The sequence below is a fragment of the Haematobia irritans genome, chromosome 4 (assembly GCF_050003625.1).
Source record: "Haematobia irritans isolate KBUSLIRL chromosome 4, ASM5000362v1, whole genome shotgun sequence".
Taxonomy (NCBI): domain Eukaryota; kingdom Metazoa; phylum Arthropoda; class Insecta; order Diptera; family Muscidae; genus Haematobia; species Haematobia irritans.
Window position 1 is genome coordinate 220,215,310 of NC_134400.1, and position 13,442 is coordinate 220,228,751.

The 13,442-nt window shown below is 36.3% G+C and overlaps 1 protein-coding gene across 5 annotated transcripts in view; it reads right to left on the bottom strand.

Annotated features, from left to right (window-relative positions):
- The window catches only part of app (Palmitoyltransferase app), a 540,773-nt gene that overhangs the window by 40,950 nt on the left and 486,381 nt on the right, over window positions 1-13,442 (bottom strand). For all 5 annotated transcript variants that reach the window (XR_012722156.1, XM_075307916.1, XM_075307919.1 and 2 more), the window contains exons 5-6: window positions 12,245-12,405; window positions 11,881-12,065 (exon numbers count right to left, since the gene is read on the bottom strand). Coding sequence is in view for 4 of the 5 variants with exons in the window: in XM_075307916.1 (XP_075164031.1) it covers window positions 11,881-12,065; window positions 12,245-12,405 (346 nt within the window). In the remaining variant the exon portion in view is untranslated. The remainder of the gene's footprint in view (window positions 1-11,880; window positions 12,066-12,244; window positions 12,406-13,442) is intronic.

A 13,442-nucleotide genomic window follows, 5' to 3' on the forward strand; every position in this document is an offset into this window, starting at 1 on the left:
TAAGTTAACTAATTAAACAATTTAATTAATTAAATTGTAAGGATCAGGGAACTTTTGCATCATTGTTTGTGCACAGATAGACAAGAAAATTCAAGCTATAGAACATCCCAGCATTCATTTCACATTTAGACATATCAAATGTCACATGTTCTCCTACAAACCGTCCTACTTCAACCCTAAGGACATGAAATAGAAACGAAATAAAATTATAGAAAAAAGAAGGAAAATATGAAAGGAACTGCAATGCGATATGTTGGCACAGTAACCAACTAAGCAATTATTCTACACATGAGCAGGTTGCATGATACGCTGTTGCCACTTCCTATATCCTTGCACACACACATACCCATATATGTTGGTATACGTTGGCTTTCCAAGCATTCATGGGAACCGAGACATAAAATTAAAAATAAAAAAAGGAAAACTTTATTTATATATTTAATGTGATTTTGAGCAGTCATGACGAAAAAAGAGCACACCATTTGGCAAAGAATCCGAAAAGGTATTTTCTTAAATTAAATTTGACGACTACGAGAATTGTATAATAGACAACGGACGGACGGAAATGATCCATTCAAATGTGAAACTGCTTTCAGAATACATGTGATAGCACGCGATGCACTGTTTAAGAAGAAGATGAATTTCAAGATACTTCTGTGAAAATCAATATTGAGAATACTACAGTTCATGTTTCATCAAAAACCATTTATGAAAGTAGTACCGACTCCTGTCGTGGGAGTTTTTGTTTTATTATAGGGAGTGCAACTTACTAATTACAGGATTGTCGACAGATAATATAATTTGGGATATATCCTCATTCCATAAGATTTAGATTCAGTCATTTGCCCTGAGTGTAAAGAATATAGTGTGTTTGTGCAAGAGGTGGTTTTTGTCTTGCACCCAGAGAAGGTATATGATCAATCCAAACATTTCTCGAAAATTATGTATTTCACCATAACAGGTTGGCTGATAAGTCCCCGGTGTAACAAAGAAAACACATTTTTTTTGTCAAAATTAGTTTTTATTATTCAACATAGTTCCCTTCAAGAGCAATACAACGATTATAACGACCTTCCAATTTTTTGATACCATTTTGGTAGTACGCCTCAAAATAGGCCTCAGTTTCGGCGATCACCTCTTCATTGCAGCCAAATTTTTCCCTGCGAGCATCCTTTTGAGGTCTGAGAACAAGAAAAAGTCGCTGGGGGCCAGATATTGAGAATACGGTGGATGGGGAAGCAATTCGAAGCCCAATTCATTAATTTTTGGCATCGTTCTCAATGACTTGTGGCACAGTGCGTTGGCTTGGTGGAACAACACTTTTGTCTTCTTCATATGGGGCGGTTTTGCCGCGATTTCGACCTTCAAACGCTCCAATAACGCCATATAATAGTCACTGTTGATGGTTTCTCCCTTCTCAAGATAATCGATAAAAATTATTCCATGCGCATCCCAAAAAATAGAGGCCATTACTTTGCCAGCGGACTTTTGAGTCTTTCCACGCTTCGGAGACGGTTCACCGGTCGCTGTCCACTCAGCCATATCATTCATCAATATTTGGATATGCGGAAGCTCTGTGCAAAATGGGTGCCGCGCGAGCTCACATTTGACCAAAAACAACAACGTGTTGATGATTCTGAGCGGTGTTTGCAGCTCGTCGTGTCGATATGTGACAATGGATGAAACATGGCTCCATCATTACACTCCTGAGTCCAATCGACAGTCGTCTGAGTGGACAGCGACCGGTGAACCGTCTCCGAAGCGTGGAAAGACTCAAAAGTCCGCTGGCAAAGTAATGGCCTCTGTTTTTTGGGATGCGCATGGAATAATTTTTATCGATTATCTTGAGAAGGGAAAAACCATCAACAGTGACTATTATATGGCGTTATTGGAGCGTTTGAAGGTCGAAATCGCGGCAAAACGGCCCCATATGAAGAAGAAAAAAGTGTTGTTCCACCAAGACAGCGCACCGAGCCACAAGTCATTGAGAACGATGGTAAAAATTCATGAATTGAGCTTCGAATTGCTTCCCCACCCACCGTATTCTCCAGATCTGGCCCCCAGCGACTTTTTCTTGTTCCCAGACCTCAAAAGGATGCTCGCAGGGAATAAATTTGGCTGCAATGAAGAGGTGATGGCCGAAACTGAGGCCTATTTGGAGGCAAAACCGAAGGAGTACTACCATAATGGTATCAAAAAATTGGAATGTCGTTATAATCGTTGTAGCGCTCTTGAAGGGAACTATGTTAAATAATAAAAACTAATTTTGACAAAAAAATTGTTTTTTTTTTTTGTTAGACCGGGGACTGATCAGTCAACTTGTTACTTCAATTACAGAGAGAATACAGATAGGCTGTGACAACCGAATTTATTGCCAGCCTCCTTTTGGCTGTTGCAGCTACTATCAGTTGGCAGTCGTGCCACCCGACAGATTCGGTCGACACAACTAATACGACATATGTGTTGGTTGGGTTTGCCGACGACATCGGTTATGGCTACCTTCATCATTCGGTTGTGTTGCCCAACATTAATAATACTCATTGCCGAATTTAAAATCAATTCCTTCCCAGTTATATATTATATTTAATTTTATTTAAATATATGTATATTAGTATATGTTATTCTAAGTACAAAATATTTGAGTATTCATTTTTGCTATTGAATAAAATAGGGACTTACATCAAAATCTAGATACTTTCAAAAAAGAATACCAACTAAATGTAAGTACTATGTTCGCTTTTCGAGATGAAATTTTCGCTGTTACTTTACAGTTCCATATAAAGCAGACAAATTAGCTCAATTGATGTCCAATGTCTTGTTCCTCTAGATTTCGGCCTGACTTTACGGGAATATGTTTGTTCTCATATATAATTTTGATTAATTCAGGAAAAGAATCGCGAAAATAAAGTGATTTTCAACTCGAAAACCGAACATAGTACTCACCTTAATGTTGAAAACGTCTCATATCTTTAAAATTTAAACACATATGTATATAATTTTGCGAGGTTTCGATGTGGAAGCATTTACGCATACTCGTAGAATTATTGTAAAACTTTTGTTCCTTTTCTTTGGTTGTGCACAATGTTGTATTCCTTATTTATTACGTATGAGTTTTGGGCACATTCCCCGGAACTAGTAAAATAAAGATATATTGAATGACAATATTAAGGAAAATTGTTTGCTCAAACTATCTTACCATTTGTATTTGTTTTCAATTCAATTTCTTTATTTCCGAACAAATATATCCTGTTCTTCAAAATTAAAATAAAATTTTCAATTTAACTGGTGAATACTTTTGACATTTGATAGATTTTCAAATAATATTCGGGCTTCATAACCGAATGTTGAAAATTTCTTATAAATTCTAATTCCATCATCAATAGTCGGTGCTCATTACCGAATATTAGTTTTACATAACTACTTCATGCCAGTTGTCATAATCATTGGGGAAATGATTTATTGTAGACCAATAGTGTTGGTTGACACAACCATATACTTAACTCGGAACTATCTTACCGTACAAAGCACTTTCATTCTTTCTAAGGAAAAGTATACTTATTGCAAATACCGAACATTTAGGGACTCAATTGAAAATGTGTTATAAGAACGAAGATTTTGCAGCTATAATTGAATTTCAACCAAACTGTTTTCTGTGTGTATCAGTCAGTTAAATTTTTTTCGGAATAAATTTTTAAACATTTGAATAATAAATTTTTAAACAACAGTCGCCTTAGCACATTGCACCATCAATGGAATCGCTATAACAGAGTCTAATGATTATTTCAAGACTTTTCTTGGTCAAAGAAAAATGATAAACGCCGTTTTTGAAATCGTGAATGTTCGTGGACAAAACCATGAAATTTCCGTTTTCATTTACGTGTCGTTATCGTTTAACAAATTTTATTTTATTTTTCTGTCGAAAATTATGAACACAATTTAGTTAAAGGTTACTCATTTTAGAAAAAATGGAAAAATAACTACCACTTGATTTTATACACGTCATTTCTTCAAAATGCTAAACGCTTTAAAATATGACTTTACAAATTTTTGATTTATTATTTTTGGTGCTGTATTAATGCACACATCTGTAACAGATTCTATATAAACACCTTGTAAACGAAAGAAAGAACAAGTATTCCCTTTAAGTAGCCACACTAGATTCATAAGTGCGCTGACTCTAAGGGAAAAGATAAAAAGTGAATACATATATGAACCAACCAAACTTGAATAAAAAAATGAAAGCACTTCATACGAAGGGGGAAATCTCAAAAGAAGAAGCAACAAGAGTTTCTTGACTCGAAGCCAGAGTACGTAGTCCTAGAAATATAGTTGTTGTGGTTGTAGTCATCGAAGTTCCCAATGCTTGCGGATAAAGTGGTGTTAGTGAATTGCACTGTTATAAGTCACACCCTGACCAAATGAGACTACTTCATGTTCACAGGTATGAACACAAATTTCATCACGGTTGGGTTGGATGCTTGGATGCATTTCCGTCCGTTCCACTGTCTGTCCATCACATGGTGTTTCTCTCCATTTTACCAGGGCAACATATTTGAATTAAATTCTTTTTTTTCTCTATTTTCATTTTTCGAAAAATATGAAAAGATTTTGTGTTTTTTCCTTCTTCTTGCCATTACGTATTTGCCTTACCAACAGCGTTTTTTTCTGGTTTGGCGATTTTTTTTTATTTGATGTTGCAGCAGTATTGAGTACTAAGACTGTAATACAACACTTTCGCTTTAACACTCTCCATCTCTTTCGTGTGAAGGTCGTTTCATTTATACTGGCTGTAAGTGTATTAGTGTTTTATGATGATGGGAATAAGTGAGAAAAAATAGCTCTTAATATGCGGAAGAGATAAGGTTTTTCTTTCTACCACAAATATGTGTAAGCTCATGTGTGCAATTGCCTCCTTGGGCCTCTGGAAAGGAATTACCCACACATACGCTCATGTAAGCATATGTGTGAAAATAGGTTTGATGGTTTAAATGTCGCCGCTCTTTTGTTGTTTGTTAATGGAAAAATCATTTCATGTTGTTGAGCCTGAACGCTTGAAACGCCAGCTATTGTGTCTATCTGTGTGACTGGCGGCTGTTGCTAATTATCATTAGAGGAAATATCAACGATGCTTTTAACAACAATGTTTGTAGCATCACAAAAGCTTTTGAGACGGCCATCCAGTAAGACAGTCATTCACTTGGTTTACAGACGATTTTATTTGTCCTCTTGTCAAGCGAAAGTCGCCGTCCGATGGATATCTACGCAATTACTCTGCCTTAAACAATTGTGCGTATATTCGCAAAAGGTTCGCCACCCACTGACACACACACATACACCCACTTTCAAGCGTTCATATTCACAAGTAAACAGGGTCTGGCAAATGGAATGCCAGATTACAAAGGATGTTCGATAAGTTCTTAGATTCACTGCCTGATTTAGAAATTGCTCCTAGATCCGGCGATGGGTACACAAAAAAAAATATTTTTTGTCTTCAATTACGAAATTAATTGTTCCAATTAATTTTTAATTGAAATGTCTTCAATCACAGATAGTATCAATTAAAAAATTAATTGATACTATTAACTTTTGTGATTGATTTTTGTTTCAATTAAAAAATTTGTTGCATCTATTAAATTTTGAATTGAATATTTTTAAAATTCAATTACGACCTTAATTGCAAAAATTTTCGTGAAATTTTTTCTGTGTACTTATGATCGCATTTAACACGTTTAACGTGTTGGAGCAATAGCCCTGTTGATCGGTGATTCGATTCTTGGTTATTTTTAACCATCAACTATAGGATGGGGGGTTTTACCAACGTTGTCTTTGTGTTTGAAACGTATGGAAATATTGGTCTTACACCCCTTAACCCTGGACAGTCATCCTTCGTCAAAATGACGACGCGTAATTTCATTTTCGATCTAAAATGCATTTTAGTCGATTGGGAAATGATAAATTTAAGTTATACAAATGCAAATATTTTATGAATTTTTGTTGTATACTAATTAAAAACAAAATGAATAAGAAAATAAATTCAATTTTGGTTTACATTTTTGCTCACAGTGCAAATTATCGCAACTTGAAATAAGCCGTAGTCAAAATGACGAAGGATGACGTTAGTGTACAAAAAATAAGGATGACTGTCCAGGGTTAAAATATATTCTAGGTCGTGGCGAAATTGTGTGTTGATCTTGCCATGTCTGTCCGTCCGTCTATTGAAATCATGAACGAAACAAGCTATTGCCTTGAAACTTAGCACAAGTTGTTCTTATTGATGTAGATCGGATGGTATTGCAAAAAGGGACATATCGGACCTCTTTTAGGTATAGGCCCCATATAAACCAATCCCCAGATTTGAATACAGGAGCCTCTGGGAAGAGCAAATTTCATCCAGTATACTTGAGCTTTATACTGGAACAAATTTCATGCGATTCGGTTGAAATTTGGTGTATGATGTCCAAATGGAAAGGACGTGCGATATTTGATAAATTGAACCATTTCAAAAGATATTCGAATTTTTATTTGGGAAACACCGTAGTGCAATGATTAGAATATCAGCCTTGAATTCATGGATCTCATTTTTAAAGCCGAACAGTGTGTCACATTACGTATTAAACCATTTCGATGGCCTTTTTACCGTAATGGCAAGATGCCAAATCCGGCCAAAACAGTACGGAACAACCGTGTTTCTTCAGGAAAGGCAGCAGACGTTTATTCAAACACTCTTTCACGTAAATTTCTTGGTTGACAGTCCCGGAAGCTATGAAAATGCTGCTTTTCAAGCCACAGGTACAGATGGCTTGCCAAACCAGATATTTCTTTGCGAACTTTGACAGTTTTATGTGCTTGAAAATATCTGCTACCTTTTCCCTTTCTTTTGCCGTATAAAACTCCTGTCCCGGAAGCTGCTTGTAGTCGGCTTTGACTTAGGTTTCGTCGCCCATTACCACGCAGTCAAACTTCGTCAGCATCGTCGTGTACAGCCTCCGGGATCGCGCTTTGGCCGTCGTATTTTGTTTATCATCGCGATTTGGAGTCACTACCTTCTTGTAAGTCGATAGTCCGGCTCGTTTTTTGGCTCGATGCACGGTTGTAGACGATACACCCAGCTTATTTGCGGCATCTCGGAGAGAGAGGTTAGGGTTTCGCTTGAAACTACCGGCAACTCTCTTTGTCGTCTCAGCGGCTTCAGGTTTTCGATTTCCCCCCGATCTAGACTTCCTGGCTGTCGACAAACGTTCCCCAAACACTTTAATTACATTTGTAACGGTTGATTTGGCAACTTTTAGCCAGCTTGGCGTGCGAGTAGCTCGGATTTCCGCGATGCGCGAGCAAAATTTTGATACGCCGCTCTTCTTGCTTGGACGGCATTTTGACAACTAAGAGTGAATTCCAAAATCAAAATAGGAGCAACATTCTACACACACACACCTTCAAAATGAGGGGTGTTCAGGTTTTTTAAATGCAAAATTGAAAGAAATACGTCAAGTTTATATTGACCAAATTTTGACCGTATCACCCTTTACAAGACGGACATGCTAACCATTGCACAACAGTGTCTTCCTACCTCACCTAACTTACAAGAAAGTTTTATGTCTGCCTCAGATCTCAAAGGTGATAACTTCTGACACACCCTGTATCATGAATCAAGCACTAGTTAAAAGGAGGCGTTTGAACATCAAGTTTCACATTATGACGGCAACCTCATTGAAACGAGTGACTGACGGAGCTGCCTGCCTAATGGCTAATGACGTTATTGTTGGTTAGGGTCTTTTATTTAGGAGGATTTGTTCATTATGTTGTTGTTTGTTGAACCCTCGTTGGACTACAGAGTCCGCTTCAATTCTTTTGCAATTTGTAAAAATGCCCAGTGACAACAACACCCCTTTATTTTTTCTGCTATCTCTGCTAATTATTATTTGGGGCATTTGTATGTTTGCGATTGTTGAAGGCAATACAAACGAAATCGAGAGAAACAAAAACAAAAACAGGAAAAGGAAAATGAGGCAAAAGAACTGTCACAGGCAACACAGACTAAAGGAGTGCTGAATGGTATCTCCTGGACAATACTGTGGGGTTTTGTATAATGACAATGCGGCTTTTCTTTTCTTTCTCAACACCATAAGGATGCAATAATGTTTGGATATTAAAGGACTCTTAAATCCTTTGACACAACCAAGTGGTGTAACAGATTGTCCTTCTTTATCCACGAATGACAAACGAAACCATGGAGGGCTTCATTGTTAATTAGACAAAAGAATATTAACGATATTATACGCCACAAATTATGCTAAATAATCTGATTTTTCCCGCCTACAATAACAACAATGCTACATTAGGGAATTTATGAAAATCCAGCGAAATTGTTAATGACTTTCATCACACACACACACACAACTTCACTAACACTCGTTCAAATACCCAGGTAAATTTGATAGGCCTGAAGGTGAAGGTAAAGAAAACAGAAAATTAATAGGGGTTTGCCAAAAACTTGTCCTTATTAATTTTTAAAATTTCATCCACTTAAAACTTTGACAGAATGAAAGCATGAATTGTAAAGACTTAATTTTTTGCTTGAAGACTTTATTTTTTGCTAGAGAGTTGAGGTGAAATATAAAGTTTCCGCCATGGATAGAGCAATCTTTGAAGCTATTGAATTAATTAGTAAAGGTAGGATTTTGCTAATTCAAACCATTATTTTAATACGAAGCGTATTTCAAGCAAATCAAATAATTACCATTTTTTTATGATGACCTCATTAGAAGGCTTCATTAATTATTGAATTTCTAATGGCCAGTTTCTCATCCTCCGATTAATTTTAACCGGTGGATAGACCTCCGGTTAGTAAATTTTTTGTATGGGATCAGCTGTTTTATCGACACGATAAATAATAACAAGACATTGAGAAACTGGCCCTAATTCGTATAAATTTCATTAAAACCAACAATAAGAAGAGAATGAGATTCATATCGGAATCAAAGAAGATCTCTTTCCAATTTGGCCTGTGTGATTGTTATACCCACCATAGGATGGGGGGAATACTAACTTTGTTATTGCGTGTGTAACTCAAAGAAATATTGGTCTCAGAGCCCATAAGGTATACAGTGAAACCTCTCACACTTGGACACTCTGAAAACCGGACAACTCTCCACCGGACACCTCCCCAACATGTAGAGTTGTCTGGGGACGTTTGGTATATTAACACATTGAAATTAACCTCTCATACCTGGACACCTCTCAAAGGTGGACAACATTTAGGCGACCGTGGGTGTCCACCTTTCAGAGGTTTCACTGTATATATTCTGGGTCGTGTTAAAATTCCAAGTCGATCTAGCGTTTGTCCGGCTGGCAGTCCGTGTGTGGAAATTACACTAACTTCCGAACGAAACAAGCTATCGACTTGAAACTTGGTACAAGGAGTTGTTATTGGTAAAGGTCGGATGGTATTCAAAATGGGCTTTATCGGACCACTGTGAGGTATAGCCCCCATATAAACCGATCCCCAGCTTTGGCTTGCGGAGGCTCATAGAGGAGTAAATTTTATCTAATCCGATTGAAATTTGGCATGTGGTGTTAGTACGGTGAAACCTCTCAAACTTGGACACTCTGAAAACCGGACACCTTCCCAAAATGGAGAGTTGTCTGGGGACGTTTGGTATATTAACACATTGAAATTAACCTCTCATACCTGGACACCTCTCAAAGGTGGACAAAATTTAGGCGACCGTGAGTGTCCACCTTTCAGAGGTTTCACTGTATATACGAGGGTGGACAGTGAAACCTCGTGACTTTTATATTCAAATTTCCAAGGAGGATCCCTGGTCTCCTAGTATTACACTACTATTGCTCTTCCGTTCAAAACGATGTGCGTGAAGATAAATTGTAAATTTAACTAGCCGAGATACAAACCAGTTAGGTTTTGCCTGCGCACCTAATGGGTTAATCACAATTTGGGGAGATAAAATATTTAATAAAATTCTTCCAATATATTTGCGCAATATATTTTGGCATTAAAGGAAAGATGTTGACGAGTACTATAAATGCAAGTGGTTGTCATGTTCGAAAGCATCCCAGAACTATCGATTTTTTACAAAAATATAATTAATCCCCCATGTTCCGACATTCGGAATCGCAAATTGCAAGAATTTATTTTTCTTTTAACGAAAAAATAGAGATACTCTCGGACTCTAATACAATTTTAGTTTGAACTTATCATTAAAGGGAACTATATTACCAAGCTTTAAGTTATTAAGACTTAGGGTTAAGATATTATGGCCAAATGAAAATTTTGCGATTTTTATGTTAGCCTGATATCAACGCAGGCTGGTTTTTCGTCCAAATCAATTAGTTTACATTAATTACAATTTTAAATGCGAGCTAATTGGACATGAAGATTAAGGAATTGTTATTATGCTATTGAAAAGAAAATGCCAGATACCCATCTTACAAGCCTGACTATACATATGTTTCTGTGTTGGCTAATCCACACTTCCATAGTCTCTAGTCTCTGGGTGAGGTGATTCAATTTGGGTCTTATATGCTAATTTCTTATGGAAATTACACACGAGAATCATTTCTCCCATGTTGAATCATTTTTTCACCACCACTTGCGATTTGCTATTCCGAATTTCGGAAGATGAGGGAATATGTCAGAATTTACAATATAGTGCACGCGGACCCATTTTTTGGTATCAAAGGAAAGCTCTTGAGAAGTACTATAAATGCAATTGGTTTTTATTTTCGAAAGCATCCCAAAATTATCAGTTTTAGTCAAAAATAAAATTAGTTTGCACGAATTTACAATATAGGGCACCCGTGCCCACTATGCAAAACCTGCTCTACATTTTTTGGTATCAGATGAAAGCTCTTGACGAGTACTACAAATGCAAGTGGTCTTTATTTTCGAAAGCATCCCAGAAATTTAGTTTTTTGTAAATTTTTTTAATTTAGTCGCAACAATTTGAAATAAAACTCAAAAGCGCCCACTGTGCAATACGTGCTCTACCTTTTTTGGTATCAAATGAAAGCTCTTGATGCTTTCGAACATGACAACCACTTGCATTTATAGTACTCGTCAAGAGCTTTCATTTGATACCAAAAAATTTAGAGCAGGTTTTGCACAGTGGGCATAGTTAAACTTTATTTCAAGTTGGACAAACTAACTTTTAAAATATAGCAGCAAAACTAACATTTCTGGGATGCTTTCGATAATAAAAAAACTTGTATTTATAGTGCTCTTCAAGATGTTTCGTTAAATTTCAAAATATATTGCGGAAATATATTGGAAAGTGCTAAATTTTATTAAATATTTTATCTCCCCAAATTGTAATTAACCCATTAGGTGCGCAGGCAAAAACTACCTGGTTTGTGTCTGGGATAGTTAAATTTACAAATTATCTTCACGCACATTTCAAAAGGCTACACACACAAGATTACTTCCTTTTCAGGGAAACGAAATTTTAAACCACTGAAGCGTTGTTTTGATGTTATGTTAAAAGTTTTGACAACTTTACCAATACAAGAAAATGGTCTTAGTCTAAAATTTCGTTTCGGAGGAAAGAACAATTTTTTGTGGGTATAAAGATGTTCATATTTTGTAATTAATTTCGAAAAAGTTGCACTTTTTAGTAGAATCGAAAGCGCCATAAGTGAGCCTAAAGTAATGGCCAGAATACCTCTGCTATTTAAAGGTGGATAATATCGCAGGTTTTCCAAGATTTTCATCAGATATATCAGAATTTTTTGTCTCATTGGTAGATAATATTTTACAAAGGATATTTGGCTAACATTGGATTATGAATGGAATGTTCTTGAACAAAAAAAAATATTTTTTTGATGCAATGAAAAACGTGCATTAGGAAACATAGGTTTTTTACTTACCCATGGACAATGATGATCGAAACGATCAACGCAATTGTCACATAAACTGCAATGTGAAGCTCGGGGCGGTCGGAAGATCTTGCAGGTAAAACAATATTTCAGTTTTACAGTTTGTCCTTTGACAAGGACTTCTTTTGTACGTGGTGGCGGTCGATATGTGGGACTATTTAATGAATTTGGCACTTCTATAAAGAAAGGGAAAACAGAAATTTATCAAAACAAAAACAAACAAACAATCTCATCAATAATACAGAGAGCTCAATAGGCCAATTCAGCTATAGCATAAATGTAACCAAACAACAATGGCCTTATCGCATTGGGGTTTATGGTATAAAGTCTTAACCTATTGAAGGTGATAACTTACCAATTTGTTTTTCTATATAGGCTGCCTCATCATATGAGGCACGCGGTATAACACCGGGATCTGTGAAGGTCGTCCGTAGCAAGGAACTCATAGTAAAAAAGTATAAAATAGCACCAACAATGGGTATAATGGGATTAATACGTGTGGCCAAGAAGGGACAGCTGTAAAGAGACCACATAAGAAGAAAAAAACATAGAAGCAGATTTAATAATGCTATGGATAATATTTGTAGTATAAGAGAATAAAATGTTTGAGATCTAGGAAACATTTAGCCGGACCATGTAAACACTAAATCTCACATCCAGTAGGAGAAATAAGCAGTTAGAAGGCTATCATATAGATTTCAAAGCTAAAATACCTGAAATGATTATTTAAGCATTTCCGTGTAATAGACCGTAAAAAAATTGACCGTATATGAAAGATAATGCAAATATTATGGTACCACATTGTTACATATTTGCTAGGTCTTACTCTCCTAGGTCGATAATTTTTAAAATTTTGAAATGTTCTCTAATTAAGCCGTATTTTTACATGCGAAAAAACTCTATTAAGAGCGACAATTCATGTGTAAAAATTCTAAAATGTCTGAAATGTGCTATGACTTTGTTTCTTACAAAGCACAAGGATTTGATTAAAAATGTCACATGGAGATGTTTATAATTTGGTTGATTTCCGGTAATATTTTCTTAAAATTAGGGTAAATAATCCTTTATTCGTGTGGCCACCAGTGTGATCTGAAATCAATTTAAATGTGAAATATGGTTATACATATTACAGAGCAGTGTTAACGTTGTGCCACTTGCAAATTTTCCAATTTTTCAAGCGGTGATACTTTTGTGCCACTAAACGTCACACTTTTTACATTTTTGTGCTACCTTTCTGACATATATGTTTCAGTACCGCCTAAAAGCATGCCACGAACATTTTCTATATTGAATACATTTCTCGAGTAACAAAATTTCAAACAGTGGTTTCCAATCAAATGGGGATAAAATGATTTTTATACGCTGCGCCACACTGTGGAACAGGGTATTATAAGTTAGTGCATATGTTTGCAACACCCAGAAGGAGACGAGATAGACACATAGTGTCTTTGGCAAAAATGCTCAGGGTGGGCTCCTGAGTCGATATAGCCATGTCCGTCTGTCCATATGTCCGTGAACACATTTTTGTAATCAAAGTCTAGGTCGCAGTTTTA